General features: G+C 65.0%; 1 protein-coding gene across 1 annotated transcript in view; it reads right to left on the bottom strand.

Moving 5' to 3' along the window:
- The window catches only part of TBC1D14 (TBC1 domain family member 14), a gene marked incomplete at its 3' end in the record, with an annotated part of 42,408 nt that overhangs the window by 3,205 nt on the left and 23,694 nt on the right, over nucleotides 1-15,509 (bottom strand). Inside the window, exons 3-10 of the mRNA XM_084234257.1 lie at nucleotides 8,303-8,406; nucleotides 6,947-7,029; nucleotides 6,616-6,733; nucleotides 5,206-5,312; nucleotides 4,124-4,204; nucleotides 3,328-3,422; nucleotides 1,407-1,478; nucleotides 795-923 (exon numbers count right to left, since the gene is read on the bottom strand). Coding sequence (XP_084090383.1) covers nucleotides 795-923; nucleotides 1,407-1,478; nucleotides 3,328-3,422; nucleotides 4,124-4,204; nucleotides 5,206-5,312; nucleotides 6,616-6,733; nucleotides 6,947-7,029; nucleotides 8,303-8,406 — 789 coding nt within the window. The remainder of the gene's footprint in view (nucleotides 1-794; nucleotides 924-1,406; nucleotides 1,479-3,327; nucleotides 3,423-4,123; nucleotides 4,205-5,205; nucleotides 5,313-6,615; nucleotides 6,734-6,946; nucleotides 7,030-8,302; nucleotides 8,407-15,509) is intronic.

Here is a 15,509-nt window from a genome sequence, read left to right as displayed (position 1 = left end):
GGGACACACCACCTCCAGGAGCCGCCCGCCGCCCCTGAGCCCGCTTCACATGTCCCAGTTTCACAGCTATGGACACGAGTGCAGCGCCCTCTCCACGTGGACACTTGCCTCGCCCCTCCGCCGCTGCTCAGGCCCAGGCAGTCACCAAAGGCCCCGGCCAGCTACCGTCCGCAGCCCCCGCGTCGCACTTTGTAAAAGTCTATACTTCCAAGGAGAGGGCTGTGTCTTAAGGAAGAGCACTCCGTGGCTGCGCTGTGCCTCACGTGCAAGCACCGGCGAGACCGGGCTCAAGGCAAGCGGCCAGGCCATCAGGCCCCTCCTGGACACGAAGCGCGGCCCCAGTTCCCATCACCAGCGGTGCGGATGGAGGCGCCTGCACCCCGAGCCTCGAGACCCGGGTGCCACGCACAGGAGGCCCATGAGCAAGCGCTGCCCCTCCTCCACACAGACACCCTGGAGTCCCCACAGGCCTCCTCTCCTGCCACCCACTTCATGTCGATGTGAGGGGACCCCACGCAGCGGCAGCAGCTGCGAGAAGCGACAGTTTAGGCCACTGCCCTGCTGCGGGGGATGCCGTCGGCGAGAGCAGCGGAGACCCTTCCGGGACACCCTCCCAGAGAGGGTCTGGGAAACGCGCACACAGCGCTCACGTGTCTCAGGCTTCGAGGCCAACATAAGGCGCCCGCCCAGCACTCGTTGCCCCAGCACCTCCCTCGGCGGTGGGAACGTGGGCTCCTCCCCCACTGCAGGCCGTGGTCGGTGCGTGGGGTGAGGCACACATAGGGGATACTCACAAGGCCATGGTCCACTCGGAAAAACGCCATTTGACAGGGTTTATTCAGAAGATTAGAGAAAGCGATGAAGGCATCTGCAGTGTCCAGGTTCAAGGTCAACACAGCTGCTACGAAGGACATGCCCTGGACCTGAGGGGAGGGGACAGAGGGCATTAAGTGGACGCCGCCAGGCTCAGGACGCGCGTGCTCCATGCGGCAGGACCTGCTGCCTCCCTTCCCAATGGGGATGCACCTGCCACCCTGGCCGTCTGCCTGTGCTCCCAGCCCGCCCCCACCCTGCATGGGGCCCGGGGTTGGGGGGGCGCACCTCCCATGTGGGCAGGAGCAAGCCAGGCAACGCATTGACCCTGCCGAGGCGCACGGACAGCAGCAATCGCTGCGAAGTGGCCACTGCAAAAGCTTGCTTAAGGCTGAAAAAATTCACGTGCAAAAAAACGAAAAGCAAATCCACCTAAAATGTGCTGAGCGCCACAGAGCGGCCGCTGTCAGCTCAATTCTTCGCCAAGGCCCAGGCTGCTCGCGTAACAAAACCACCAGGGCATCTAGGTGGTCCCGCAGCGGCCTGGCTGTCTCTGGGCGATGACACTACCAAACACCAAGGCGTCCACTTACGTAACCCACATCCGGCCGGTAGCACGTGTAAGCGCCCAGGATGCTGTGCAGCATGTCGTGATAGGGGCCCCCCTGGAAGAACCAGCACACAGGCGGCCCCACGTCAGTCCCGCACTGCAGAGCCGCCGCCACCAGGCCCCTGGTCCCGGGAGGACAGTGCAGAGCCTGCCCAGCGGCGCTCACGCTCGCAGCAGGACGCACACCGTGCTGGCCACAGCCCTGCCCCAGCTCCCACCCGACAGCCAAGCGCCTCTCAGAGTCCAGCCGGGCCTGGGCACTGAGAGCTCTGCACATAGCAGGGAGTCCTGGTGCCCTACCCACCCCCCCACCCCGCCTCCCAGAGGCCCCCTGCTGCTCCTCCCCGCCTGCCACTGTCTTATTTGTTTTGCAGGTTTAAGAAAAACTCTCTAAGTCTTAAATCCTAGTAACGATCACTTTATTCTAAACGTGCTGCTGGCTCTCCACCCCGGCAAGAGCCCCGTTTGTTCCTGGCAGCTCCTCCTGAAGCCGTGGCTGTCGTGGTCGGGGAAACCCACGTGCCTCGCGCTGCAGCGGCTGAAGGCTGCCTCGGCGCGAAGCACATGCTGGCGTGCACAGCGGCCTCGGCCGCGGTCAGCACAAGTTGTGAAAGCGTGCAGCGTGGCCAGGACCCTCTCCACAGGGCACAGATGTGGCTTGCCGAAGGTGGCCACGGCCCAAACCATCACCACCCGACATGAAAGAACTTCCCATCAGAGGACAGCAGAGCAGAGGCCAGACAGGGATAGCAGGGACCAAACTCGGGGCTGAGGGTCCCCGAGGCAGAGCTGGTCCAAGGAGAGGGAAGAGAGACCAAGAGGACATCCCAAGTCTTCTAAAGCTACGGGTCTCTGTCCCCTCACTCTGGCGCTGCGGACCCACAAGGAAGCGGGGGCCAGCAGTGCAGGCCGCGCTGTGAATTCCCCGGCCTCACGGGACGCCCCCCCCTCACCCCGCCCTCGCCCCCACACTGCCCTTTATGGTTTCATGAGGGAAACCAGAACGCTGGCGTTGAGGCACAGCCAGAGGACGCCTCAGGAAAGGGAAGGCTGCTCTCTGCCGCGGGGCCCCAGCAGCAGCCCCTGCACGCCCCCCTCCCCTTCTGCACCAAGCTAACTGCCAGGGACTGTCGGGGCCGAGAGGCCGCTCAGAAAGCACACAGGGGAGGCTGCTGGCAGCTCGGGCGGGGCGTGTGCCCCAGTCGCTGTTGTGGCCTGGCAGCTGCAAGCGTGTCTCCGAGCTCTGCCCGCAGACCCGCTTTCCTCGAGAGCAGGGCCTGCCTGGGGCCGTCCCCGCTCTACCGGGGCAGCCAGCAGTGGGTGAGGAGGTCTGCAGAATCCAGCTGGATCCCTCTGCTCGTTCTGTGAGCAGGTTCTCTTCGGAAAGGAAGCCGGGATGCCCTGGCACAGGTGACGCTGTGCGACACCTCCATCCCGGCCCCTCCTTCCCTTTCCCTGTCCCACTGTCACCCGAACCCAGCTGAAGCAAGCGCAGCTGTGAGAGCATCTCGGCGCCCCTCCCGGCCCTGGTCCCTGCTGCAGAAGCCCACGGGCCCTCTGCGCCGGCCCAGCCGCAGCTCGCCAAGCCTGTGGGCCTAACTGCGCCTCCACCCGCCCTGCTGGGGGACCTGACTGACTCCTCCTCACTCACCCCGCCTCCTTGTACTGTTTACCTAGCCGGGTGCAGGTGTGGTGCCGCATGCGTGGGCGTAACAGACAGGACTGGAGAATCCAAGTTAAATGGGGGCACTGAGGTGACCAGACAGGTGGAGGTGGCTCTCTGCCGCCTCCCCCCGCTGCCTCCAGCCCAAGCGGTTCTCAAAACTGATAACCAACACATGCAGCTTAGCTTCTACTAGCATCAAATAAAACAGACTCGAAAGCAAGAAATCACCACCACCTACTTGCTGGAAAATGCAGAGGTTAGGAAACGTTCTAGAAATGTCCAGTTTAATAAGCTCCAGGCTGGCTTCTCTGTCCGCTGCTGGGAAGCCGGCATCTGTTCAGAGAGCAGAGGCAAGCACGCAGCGGTCACCGGGCTTTGAAGTTTTGTAAAAGGAGCGGGACCAAGAAGCCCTGCCGAAGGCCGGGAGCCTACTGGTTAGGGCGCGAGCCAGCAGGGCCCCTGGCGTGCACAGGACCTGCGGAGGGCTCGTCCCAGGGAGCACGGCCGAGGAGCCAGACCGGCGCCAGGAGTTCCCTGGAGTCTGAAGTAAGCGCCCGAGCTGGCCATGCCCCCGTGGCAGCAGGCGGCAGAGCCCCGAGGACGAGCTCCTGGCAGACACTGTGAGGCCCAGGCACAGACAAGGAGCGACCGTCGGATGTAAAACACCCCTGGCGCGAACTCACAGGCGGCGGGAGGGACCGCTGGGTAACACGTGTGTGTTATTTCTGACAAACATTTATATAACTTGGTCTGCATTTTTCTGGCTTCCAAAACCACACAGTCAGCATTTCCCAATACCAGTGTTAAGGGTGGGGCAGTGCTCACACCTGCCACAGGGAACCCTGACGGAGGCCCTGCAGGTGCGTGTCCCAGGAGGTGGAGCCGGTGCCCCACGCCCCGGCCGAGCCAGGCCCGGCAGGGGCCCGTGATGATTCCCAGGAAAACTATTCCCTTTGTTTGTTCTCAAAGCGCCTCTTTCCCGCACCGGCCACTACTGGGGCAAGTGGCACCCAAAAGCTCCCGCCTCACGGTACCTTCGCCCTCTGCCTCCGGGCCTCCGGTGCTCAGGGACCGCCACCGCTCCTTGGCTCGGGCGAGACAGATGTCGAAGAGCTCTGCGAGGGAAGCGGCTGCGTGAGTGCCCGTGCACGTGGGGGCAGAACCCGGGGCCCACCGTGGCTGTCCAGCAGCCACAGACTGCAGGCCTGTTAGGGCCACCCAGCCCACCCGCCTGAGGACATCCCATGGAGAACCACTCTGCGGCCACACAGGCTGCCCGTGAAGCACTGCTGCCCCGAGGCGCCGGACACTCGCCTCTCCCAGAGCCCGGCTCCAGGGAGCGGCCACAGGGCTCGCAGCCACCTGCAACCAGAGCAACGGCCCTGCGTGGCCAGGCCGCGGCCACCACTGATGGCTAGGCCCGCCAGTGGTGAGGGGCCACCCCCCATGGCACTGCACGGCACCGCCTCCCCCCCGTGGGCCGGAAGTGGGGGCTGAGCCGAACAGGCAGCAGTCTCAGGAGCCCTGGATCCGGCGGGCAGAGCAGAGCGGCACCAAGACAATGCCCCGGGACAGCCTCCACGTCACTCCCCCTTCAGAAGGAAGCTTTTGGGAATTCCTCTCCTTGAGTACCAGACAGCGACACAGCTCACAGGGCACGGTGACCAGGCTCCACAGGCCTCCTGGGAGGTCCGCGCCCCGCTCCTCAGCAGCAGCTGAGAGGACCCACTGAGCCGCAGCAGCTGGCGCAGGGCAAGACAGGCGACCCAAGCTTGGCGAGTTCTTTGGGGAGGGCAGCGGCCCTCAGGCAGCCAATCACGCATGACAGACACACCTTATATAAAATGAGCTGATACCAGGAATCAGACAAACTTTCAAGACGTGTCGTCAATTAGTTGTTTAGCCCCATGTATAGGACGTGGTTCAGGAGACAGAGCACCCTGACGTGCAGACGCGGCTGCGTGCCGGGCAGACAGCGAAGGGAAGCAGGTGTGAGCAGCACGGCCACACGCACACGCCGCTCGTGGCAACGGCCGCCTCTCTCCCGGACGGGCAGGTGGCGAGGGAAGCCTCGGGACCGGTGGCCGCTTGCAGCCAGGCGCGTGCAGCCACTCACCGTGGGTGATGTTCAGCTCGTTGCCGATGGCTAAGCTCCAGACTTTGCCTCTCACGCTTGGAGGGATTCCCTGCCACCACAAATCTCGAACTTTTCTAGAGCACCACCTGGACAAAGCATGCGCCCGAGTTAGCATGGGTGAACAGACACCTGCCTGCCTGAGCGCCGAGCCCCACGACGGGTGTGGGGGGGCACAGTGTGTCTAGCCCCGCCTCAGGGAGTGGACACTGCCAGCCCCCAGGTGACCGTCCACTGGGCCAGTGATGAGACAAGAGCGCAGAGGGCACTGCCTAAGCAGGGAGGACCACGGCGCGGCTCTGGAGACCGGTTCTGGTGGGCGGAAGGCACCGCTGCACGGCTGCAGCCACGGAGGGCTATGTCAGCGAACACTCACTGTCGTGGGGGTACAAGGGGAGGCTCCAGCACCTCTGGGGGCCGCTCTGGGCAGCACAGCAGGGAGAGCGCAGGCTGAGCCGCAGACCTATGGGCAGGCTGACCCACTGGGCTGTGGAACCTGAGCACATCCCCCTTCCTACCCAGTGGCGGCCTCACCACACCCAGAAGAATCCTGCCCCAGGGCGGGTGTGAGGATGGGGTGGGATGGGGCTCAAGGGCGGGGAGCTGGCCATAGCCAACCGCAGCCCACAGCCTCGCAGCTGGATGCGCCAAGTGCCATCAGTGCGGTGGGGCGGGCGCAGGGTCTGCAGCCAGGACGGCAGCCGGGGCTCTGAGGGCCTCCACTCCTGCTGCAGGGTCCTGCTGGACGGGGGGTGTCTGCGGACGTGCCTGCCTACTGCCGCACCACCTTTGGCCCACCACCAAAGGTGGGCCTGGGAACAGCTGCTATGCTCGCGGCGCCTCAGTCGGGACACCTGCCCTCCACAGTGACAGCGAGTGACCCCAGGTGAGTGTGTGAAGCGAGCCCCAATACCCTAACACATGGTTCAGGCTGGAAGAGAAAAAAAGTAGAGGGGCCTGACTTCTGAGCTCCCTGCAGCCTTTTCTGGAAAGGAGCTGCCGGCCTCAGTCCACGGCCCCGACGGCTCCCCATATCCTGGCCCTGCTCATCCTCAACATGCAAGAAAAACAAGAGCCACCTGTGCCTCGGATGTCAGCAGCTGCCAGGTCCTCTTTCTGGGTATGGCCACTGAAGGCAGCCCTCAAAGACTCCCGTTCTCCACAGCGGAGTCTCCACGGACCCCCAGAGCTGGGGGTGGGGGCGACCAGGAAGACTGGGCTTCAAAGGGCAGGAGCTGGCAGGCTTGGGGGTTACAGGGGAAAGCGCACTGGGCAGAGAGCAAGGCGCAGGCAAAGCCCCAAGGAGCCGAGGAGCGACTCGCTGAGGGACTCCCCACAAGCTGAGGGCTCGCCACCCGCGGGCCGCAGAGGGGCTGCCGCATCACCACTTACATTGTCTCCCAGTTGGGCAGGACCTCGTTGCTCCAGGTGAGGGCGGCGTTGCCGATGCTCTCCTCTAGCCTGCATCTTTCCTCCAGCTGCTTCCTCCTCCGCTGCGCTTCCCTCAGCTCTGCAAGCACAGCGCCGTGTGAGCGCACCCGGCCCGGGCCGCCAAGCCGTCTCTCCCCAAGGGGCAGCAGATCGGCACCCCGCGCGAGCTGTCAGGGACGCACAGCTGGCAGAAACTTCCATGGGTGGAAATCACACGAATTTCAGATTATTAAAGGACCCCCAAAGTTCAGTTTCGCAGAGAAACTGGCCAGAAGGACAGGAAGGGAGCTACCTCGCTTCTTGGCCTGGACCACCATCTCCTCATACTGCTGCCGGTGCTTCTGCGCTTCCTCCGCGGGCTTCGCCGGGAGGTTCCTTTGCGGAAGAGAAACGCCTTCTCACAATTACAAATATCAAGTAAAAGTCTCCGAGAACTGGAACCCAGGGCGTGGCTTACAAAGGCGTGGTGAAAGCTGGAAGGCCACGAGCTGCCTGGCTAAGGGACAGCGGCTCAGCTCTCTGAACTGAAAACACTTCTCGTGAAGAGAAGCTGGTGGCAAGAAACGTGGCCCGCAGAGGCCGCCTGCGAGCCCCGCACACAAGCTCGCCCTCTGGGGTCGCTTCATCGTGATCTGACCGCAGCCCACAGGACAGGACCTGCACGCGACGCGGGCACTGCTGGTCAGCCTCACTGCAGGACAGGCTCCCCGGGAGCAGGACCTAGGGCCGGCGGGGCGAGGGCACCCTTCACGGGAGCTGCGCCCACCTGGCGGTTCACGCGCAGACAGCTGCAGGGCTAGGTACCCGAAACACGGTACGCCCTTCAAATCCTGAGCACAGCAGAGGCTGGGCTCTCCTCCCCAAACTGTGGGGTGGTGGTGCTGGCCCCAGAAAACCGGGAGGGCTGTGACTGGTTGCCCCACTCCTAGCACGCAGCCATTGCTGCAGAGCCTCAGCCCCACAGCGCACAGCTCGGAGCACGGCAAGGACTGGCCCTCACATGGGGGGGCCTCACCCCATTTCTAACGGCCCTTTTCATCCTGCCTTTCAGGGCTGCTCTCCCCATCCACCCCACACCCGCGATGTCCAAGGAACAGGATGAATGTAGAAGACACATCTCCAGACGCTACCAACTTTACATGTCAGTGCTGCTGAGGACCCCCTCTTTATGGCAATGGGGACTTTCTAGTCCATGGAAACATGTTGCTACCTTTAGGAGCCCAGCGCGGCCTGACCACGGCGCAGTCCCCTTATACTACTAGCGTCCCCACTCAACCTGCTGCCACAGAGATGGAGACCAGGGCTGAGGGAGGCCGGACACCAGGGAGGCCTCCTGCTAAAGGCAGCTCAGCCCTGGAACTGCAATGCCAGATTCCCCGGAACCGCTAGGGGATACTCCTGGTGCGCCTGCGGTTACCAGCCCGTCTATAACTCACATCAGCTGTTTAAACACGTTCTCATGCTAAATTAAAAAGAAAAGAAATCACCTAAATGGAAAACCCGGGTGAAACACCTGTGTCAAAGGGCAGGTTTCCCAACCCGTCGGGGACTATCTCACACAGCACGTGTCACTGAAGGGAGCAGAGGACGCAGCCACGCGGGGCACGCGGCACCCCTCCCGGTGCACCCCCGGCGGCGCTGGACTCACGCTGGTCTGTCCTCCAGGATGAGCGCGGTGGTGGAGAGGGGCTCAAAGTCGAGGCTCTTCCTCACATTCTGCTTGCTGGCTCGTCCAGCCTTGTCTTCATATTCCTAGGACAGAGAGACGGGGCTGAGTCCGGGCCTAACCAGCCCAGGTGACAACGCCCTTCCGAAGGCAGGAGAGCTGCTCACAGACGCCCGTCCTCAGGGAGGCTCGGGGGAGATTCGTGAAAACACTTCCTGCTGGTCAGAGGAAAGTCCAGCCAGGAGGGCCAGCCCCTCAGCCCAGCCATCACGCCAAGCTCCCGTGACAGGGGCTCCCCACACAGACACCAGGGGCGTCATCACCCCAGACCCCCTTCGTAAAGGCCCCAGACACGGTCTCAAGGCTCCCGCGCTTCCTGGATGAAACCACATTTGAATGGTCACTGCCTGGGCTTCACCGCGCGCCCCCACAGCCTCTTCTCCCAGGCCCTGTGGACGTCTGGCACTGGGAAGGGGTTCTGAAATGAGGAGGAGCTTAAAATTCTTTTAACAGGAAGATGATCAACATTACTTCATTTTCTAAGTCAGAAGCATCGAAAACAGAAATTCTTCAACATCAGAAACCCCACCTCGCACAGCAGCAAACTGCCGAGCCACCAAACCACGCGTGGATACGACCACAAACACCGCCACGCCGGTGACCCACGACTCAGACCCCGGCCGGAGGGCTCGGGTGTCCGCGCGGGCGTGGGCGCGCAGGCTCGGTCCTCGGCAAAATCAACAACCGACACTATTTCCTGTTGCCTGTCCCGGACGAGGCCCTCCCTCACGGGAGACGGTCTCACTGGGCGGCTGGGACCAGCGGAGGACCGGCCTGGGGTGCGGGCAGCCACCTGAGCAGCGCCGGAGCGGAGCGCCACCCCATGCTCCACGGCGCTCCCGACACCAGCCGCCAGGACGGGGGATCCCGGTGGGGCGCCGCGGCTAACGAGTCCTCTCAGTCAGAAAGGCCAGCGGGGTCTGAGAGTGGAGGAGAAAAGGGAATTCCTGAAAACACACGGAGGACAGGCCGGGAGGGGGGGGGGCGCCGCGGGGCAGGTTCTGCACAGGTGCAGCCGAGCGTCCTAACTTTCCAGGGCCCCAAACACTACCACAGCCTCCCGCCCACAAGCTGAGGGGACAGACTCACTTCCTCCATTCCAGCCTCCAAGCGCGTGATGCGCCCCGCATGCCGCGGGACTGGACCAGCCCCCGGGGCCCCGTCCCCGGCCTGGACGTCAGCCTTACAGGCGTTGCCGCGAGTGGAGAGCACCCGGGCGGCGCGTCAACAAGCACAGAGACGGACGCTCCCTGCCCGCCCCCCGTCTCCGGAGCCACAGGCCATGCCCAGGAGGGCGGCCCGTCCATGGAGCCCGGCGCAGAAGCAGCGCGCTCTGGCCTCCGCAGCCGCCCCACCTTACAGACAGGGCGACCGAGGGCGAAGCGAGTGACCCGCCCGGAGACACAGCCAGCAAGGCGCTCCCCTCCGCCTCGGAGCGCCGGCCTCTCGCGGGGACACGCACAAGGGTGTGTGCGGCTTCACCGGGGAAAAGGCCAAGCCCCACAGGTAAGTGGGGCCGCAGGAGTCGTGCTGGTCTGGGGGCCCTGAGTAAATCCCGCCCCCGCCCCCCAGTGCCCAAGCCTCGGGCCACCACGGCAGCTGGGCCTGGAGCAGGGGCAGGGACAGGGCCCAGAGGCCCAGAGGCGGCACGGGGGCACCGGTCACCTTCTCTTTCTCAGACTGACGACAGCGCGAGGCAGGGCCAGACAGTCTGGAGAAGCCCTGCACAGCCTGCAGACGGCACGGCGTGAGGGGGCACACCACGGATCAGACGTCTTGATTCAAAGTCCACTCTCTCCCACGCGGGCCCCGAAGTCTTCCCGTGACGCCAGCAGCGGGGCTGGGTCCCTGAGCCGCCCTTCCCGAGGGCACCCTGAGCTGCCTCGATGGTGTTCACGCCATGCTCCAGGGGGCACTGCGCCCGGCCGGGCTCACACAGGCAGGCGCAGGGATCGGAAGCCACGTTTGTCACCGCAGACGCGACGCAGGGTCATGTCACCTCTCCGTCGGCGTAAACAAAGCTGCCACTCGCGCCGGGCCCGTGATGACGCAGGCGTGATGGCGAGCGCGGGGCTGTCCGCCCATACCCAGAATCCCAGGGAGACCTTTCCAAGTCCCAAAGGGCGTTTCAGAGTAGGGACCAGGGCCTGCGCCGGGCCTCCCTCTCCACGCCGCGGGGCGAGAGCTAAGCTCACTTCCCAAGCCAGACCCAGCGACTCTGGAAGCACAGCAAGGATGGGGGCGGGGGGGGGGGCGGCAGATAAAAAGCCCCTGGGAACAACGCTCTGCTGTGAAGGATCATCACTGGGGTCAGAAGTGCTGTGGTGAGAGTGAGGGCCCTGGGGGCACAAAACCCCAGTTCTAGGCCTGGCTCTGCCTGGGGCCCAGTGCGGCATCTTGGCCTCAGCACGTTGTCTGTAAAGCGGCCGCAGCCGAGGAGCTACGTGGGTGAGGCCTGAGCATGTCCCGGCGCCAGGCAGGTCCCAGGATGGTGTCGGCCCAGCTCTTAACTCCAAAGCCCTCCAAAGTCTGGGGCTCCCCGCGGAGCAAATCTGAGGTCTCCTGCGGTAAGTCAAGTAACAAAGCCGTTCACGGCTGTGCCCACCAGAGCCCCGCAGGCCCATCAGCATACACCCACCACCGCGGTGCCACCTGCCGAGTCCTACGCCCTACGCCCCCAGCGGGGACTCACAGCGGGCTCTTCGGGGTTCCAGCTGGAAATCAGTTTAGATGATCAGGCAGGGCAGCATTCTTTGTAAGATCAAGCGATAAAGACAGCAGGTTCACAGGGGAGGCCACCTTGTCTGCGTCCTACACCTGGGTGCAGCCGTACGCCCAGCTGAAGCGGGGGGAGGGCGTATTCATGCCAAAAGAGTTTCCAAGTCACTAAGTTAGAAGCAGAGCAGGTCAAGGTCCTGCTCAGGGTAATTTATCACGAGGCCTGCTGGGAAGATAAAACCAACAGCACCGAGACGGCAGCGGACAACAGGCCGCCCCCGACCAGGGCACAGTGCGAGGTGGGTAGACGGCTGGCCGGGCCGGGAACAGCAGCCTCGCGCGGGCAGCACAAGCCCGGCTTGACGCGGCAGCCAGGAGCCAGCCAGACGGAGCAGGAGGAGCAGGGAAAGGACCCCCTAGAGAGGCAAGGGGCCTCTCCAAGACCCTTCGGGAGGCCCTCAGACCCAGCAAGGCGCAAGCAGAGGCCAGGAAACCAAGGCGGGTCAGGAAAGGCCGGGAACAGGCCAGCAACATACATGGGGGCCGAGGATAGACGAGCGTGTCCCAGGGGGCCACCTGTGGGGACCAGGGACAGGAGGTCTGGGCCGGAAGCCACCGCAGGCGACCCCATGCAGGTTTGCTGGGGCCTGCCGAGGGCAACCACACGCAGGCAGGGCTGCTCGTGCTGGACTTTCAGTCTAGACAACACCTGGGGCTAGCGGGACCAGCCCGAGAGAGGATGAGCAGACAGGGCCTGGACACTGAGCAGCAGCAGGGAGCCAAGAGCCGGGCAGGACTGCGCCCTGGTGCCACCAGAGCAGCGCTCAGACTCCTCCTCGACAGCGTCTAAGAGAAGATGAAGATTCTGAGATGACGAACAGAACACGCTCCTGGCGGGATGACCAGAGGGTGGTCGGCCACCTGGGTGGGAGCCGAGCCCCGGAGGCTGGCTGAGTGGGGAGCAGGTGGCGTCACCTGTCAAAACTGCGCTGAAGTCTGTGACACAAGGCCCCAGCGTCAAGACCCGCCTGGTCGAATGATCACTGGGGCCTGGGGCCCATCTGTCACCCCGGGGTGGGTCTACTACAGCACTGACGTGAAACCAGGCCAGTGACAGCACAGCGTCCAGAGGCGCAAGCTGAGGACTGGGCAGCCCTGGGGGAGGGGGCAGGCCTGGGTCTGAACCATCACCTCCCACCCACAGGCGCCACCAGCAGGCAGCGGGTGACCTTGAGCACGTTCTCCACCCGCACACCCCAGCCTGCACCCTTATCACGTCAGCAAGAGCGAATTAACCAAGCCACGGCAGGCGCCCCAAAAGTGACAGGCCTGTTGCTGTATTACTACAAATGACCTTCGGGGCACCTCCCATTAAGAGGGCGGCCAGCCCGGAGGTGGGGGAGGCTGGAGGAGAGAGGGGAGCCCTGGAAGCCTCACTGGTTCCACGCTCTGTCACTCCAGGGAGGGGGCGTTGTTTCCGGCTCAGAGACAGCTTGTCTTGCTCTGCGGCTCGTGGGCAGGGAGCAAATGCCCAACCTCTGAAAGCGGGTCCTGTGCCCCACTGAGGTTCGCCCTCAGCCCGCTCCCCAGGATCTACCTGCTCAGTTTTCCCCGGGAACCCCACATGCTGGTGATCAGGCAGCTCCCCGCCCACCCGACCTGCTGCTGCCAGGCTCCTGACCCCACGCGGCATGCAGCCTCAACAGGCTGGGAGGCAGAAGGTAGGAGGAGGGAGGAGGCAGGAGGCAGGCGGAGGCAGGCGGAGGCAGGTGGAAGCAGGAGGAGGCAGGAGAAGGCAGGTGGAGGCAGGTGGAGGCAGGAGGAGGCAGGTGGAGGCAGGTGGAGGCAGGAGGAGGCAGGAGGAGGCAGGAGGAAGCAGGAGGAAGCAGGTGGAGGCAGGTGGAGGCAGGTGGAGGCAGGAGGCAGGTCGAGGCAGGTCGAGGCAGGAGGCGGCAGGAGGCGGCAGGTGGAGGCAGGAGGAGGCAGGAGGCGGCAGGACGAGGCAGGAGGAGGCAGCAGGAGGCAGGTGGAGGCAGGAGGAGGCAGGTGGAGGCAGGTGGAGGCAGGAGGCGGCAGGACGAGGCAGGACGAGGCAGGAGGAGACAGGAGGAGGCAGGTGGAGGCAGGTGGAGGCAGGACGAGGCAGGACGAGGCAGGAGGAGACAGGAGGAGGCAGGTGGAGGCAGGACGAGGCAGGACGAGGCAGGACGAGGCAGGACGAGGCAGGAGGCGGCAGGTACGGGCGACCCCGAGGGGGGCCTCCAGCACCCCGGGGACCTTCCAGGCCTCTCCCGGGTGGCGGCCTCCCTGGCCCAGGCCGCGCGCGGGCCCCCGGCCCCGGGAGGGGCGCCGGCCCGCACCTGGAGAGGGGGTGCAGCGGCGCTGGGGTGGCGGCCGGGGCCCGCGGTCCGACGCGGAGCCGCCCACACACAAAGAGCGGCGGGAGGAGCCGGCACCGCCGCCAGGGCCGCCGCGCTCGGGCACCCCCGGGGCGGGCGGCCGCCCACTCACCATGAACGCCGGGCTCAGGGGCGCGCGGCCGGCGGCTCCATGCCCGGGCGGGCTCGGGCTCCGGCTCCGGCTCCGGGACCTGCGGCCGCGAGGGACGCGGGCGGGGGCGGCAGGCCGCTCAATCGCGCGCAGATGCCGCGCCGTCGATCGGCGCGCTCCGGCTCGGCGCGTCAGGCCTGGCCGGCGGCCCCGGCGCAGGGCCCGGGCCAAAGGGACCGCGGGGGCGTGGCCTGCGGGGGCGTGGCCTGCGGGGCGTGGCCTGCGCGGGGCGGGGCGGGGCGGGCGGGGCGGGGCGGGCGGGCGCGAGGGCCGCGGGCGGGGGCGGGGGCTGGGGGGGCAGGCCCCCAAACTCTAGGCTGGGCGAGGCGCGCTCGCGTGCACCCGACACACCCGGGACCGAGGCCCGAGCAGTCTATCCCCCCACGCGCCCCGCGGCGCCTGCTCTCGGGCCCGTGAGCCGCCCCAGCCTCGGGTCCTCCGCGGTCCTGGGTGCGCCGGTGCCCCCGGCCCCGCCGGGCGCGGGCAGTGACACGGGCTCCTGGGCAGGCCCCGGCACCGGGCCGCCCGGGGCCATGTCCAAGGCTGGACCAACTCCCCGGGGGCACCGGCTCCCGGGACAGGGCTCCCCTTCGTGGGCTGGGCACCGGCTGCCCGGCTGAGTTCTGGGCGACAGTCCGGCACCAGCAGGAGCTCCTTCGCTCAGAAGCGGCCCACGGTGCCCACCCGGCCGGCCATCAGAGCCCCAGACGGCAAGTGCGTGGAGAAGCTGCTGTCCCGGGAGAGCCGGCCACGTGCAGTGGGCCTGGCCCCTCTCACGCGGCCCCACCTGTGCCGGCCTCACCCGAAGCCCCGGGGAAACACACGTGCCGGGGTCCTGCCTGCAGGCACTGGCCACAGGGCACAGCATGGAGACAGCCAGGCCCCAGGAACTGGGGGGGCGGAGGGCGGCACCGGCACAGCCGTGAGGAGGAACAGGCCACGGACGCGCCTGCGAGGATGAACCAGGCGAAAGGCAATCTGCGCAACTCCATTTATAGAAATATCCTAAGAGAAGCAGGTTAGCACTTGCCTGGGGTTGGAGGCGCCCACTGGGGGCTCCGCAGGGGGCAGCGAGTGCACCTGAGCAGGGGACCTGGTCATCACACTCCATGAAGCCATTTTTAGTAATAGGGTAAAAGGGGAGGCTGGTTCTGGCTGGGAGGGTTGGGAAAAGCCTTGGTAAGGAAAATGACTCAAAACACGTATAGACAAACGCTTCGGGGTGAGTGAGGGGAGACCCTTCCAAGTCACGCCTGGCACTTTCTGATGTGCCTGCCTAAAGAGAACTGAACCCCCAGACAGGGCGTGCCTGCACTCACCACTCCGCTATATAGCGCCCAGAGACCCAGAGTGCCGTGCCAGCGTGCAGGCTGCTGTCCAACAGGGAAGGCCACCCCGGAGACTCGCCCCTTCCACAGTCTGTGTGTTTCAATCTAATCAGCAACCTCACTCCGCCTCTTCTTTGTCCTCATCCCACTCACACAAGTTCCTCAAAAGCCCAGCAAAAAAAATTTTTGGCTTGGGCTTCCCTGGTGGCGCAAGAGGCTAAGCACAGCACTGTGAAGCTATCCCGCAACCACAGTAGCACCGGTTTGATCCCCGGCCGGCCAGGGAGCAACCCACAGGGCGCAGCAGACCTCCCCTGTCTCCCCGCTGCTCCCCTCAGCAGTGGATTTCAGTAGATCCACCTGTTCTGCTCCCCGCTCTGTCTCTGGTGAGTCCTCTCACTCCTGCATCTCTGGCCTGTACCCCAGCTCTTGTGTGCATAAATACACAAGTCTTAAAAAAAAAAACCTTGATCCATGGTCACTAAAAAAAAAAAAAAAAAGGGAAATGTGGAAAATAAACGGAATCAATCCTT

The sequence above is a fragment of the Talpa europaea genome (assembly GCF_964194135.1).
Source record: "Talpa europaea genome assembly, chromosome: 5".
In the NCBI taxonomy this organism is placed as follows: domain Eukaryota; kingdom Metazoa; phylum Chordata; class Mammalia; order Eulipotyphla; family Talpidae; genus Talpa; species Talpa europaea.
This window is presented reverse-complemented; position numbering and strand designations above follow the sequence as displayed.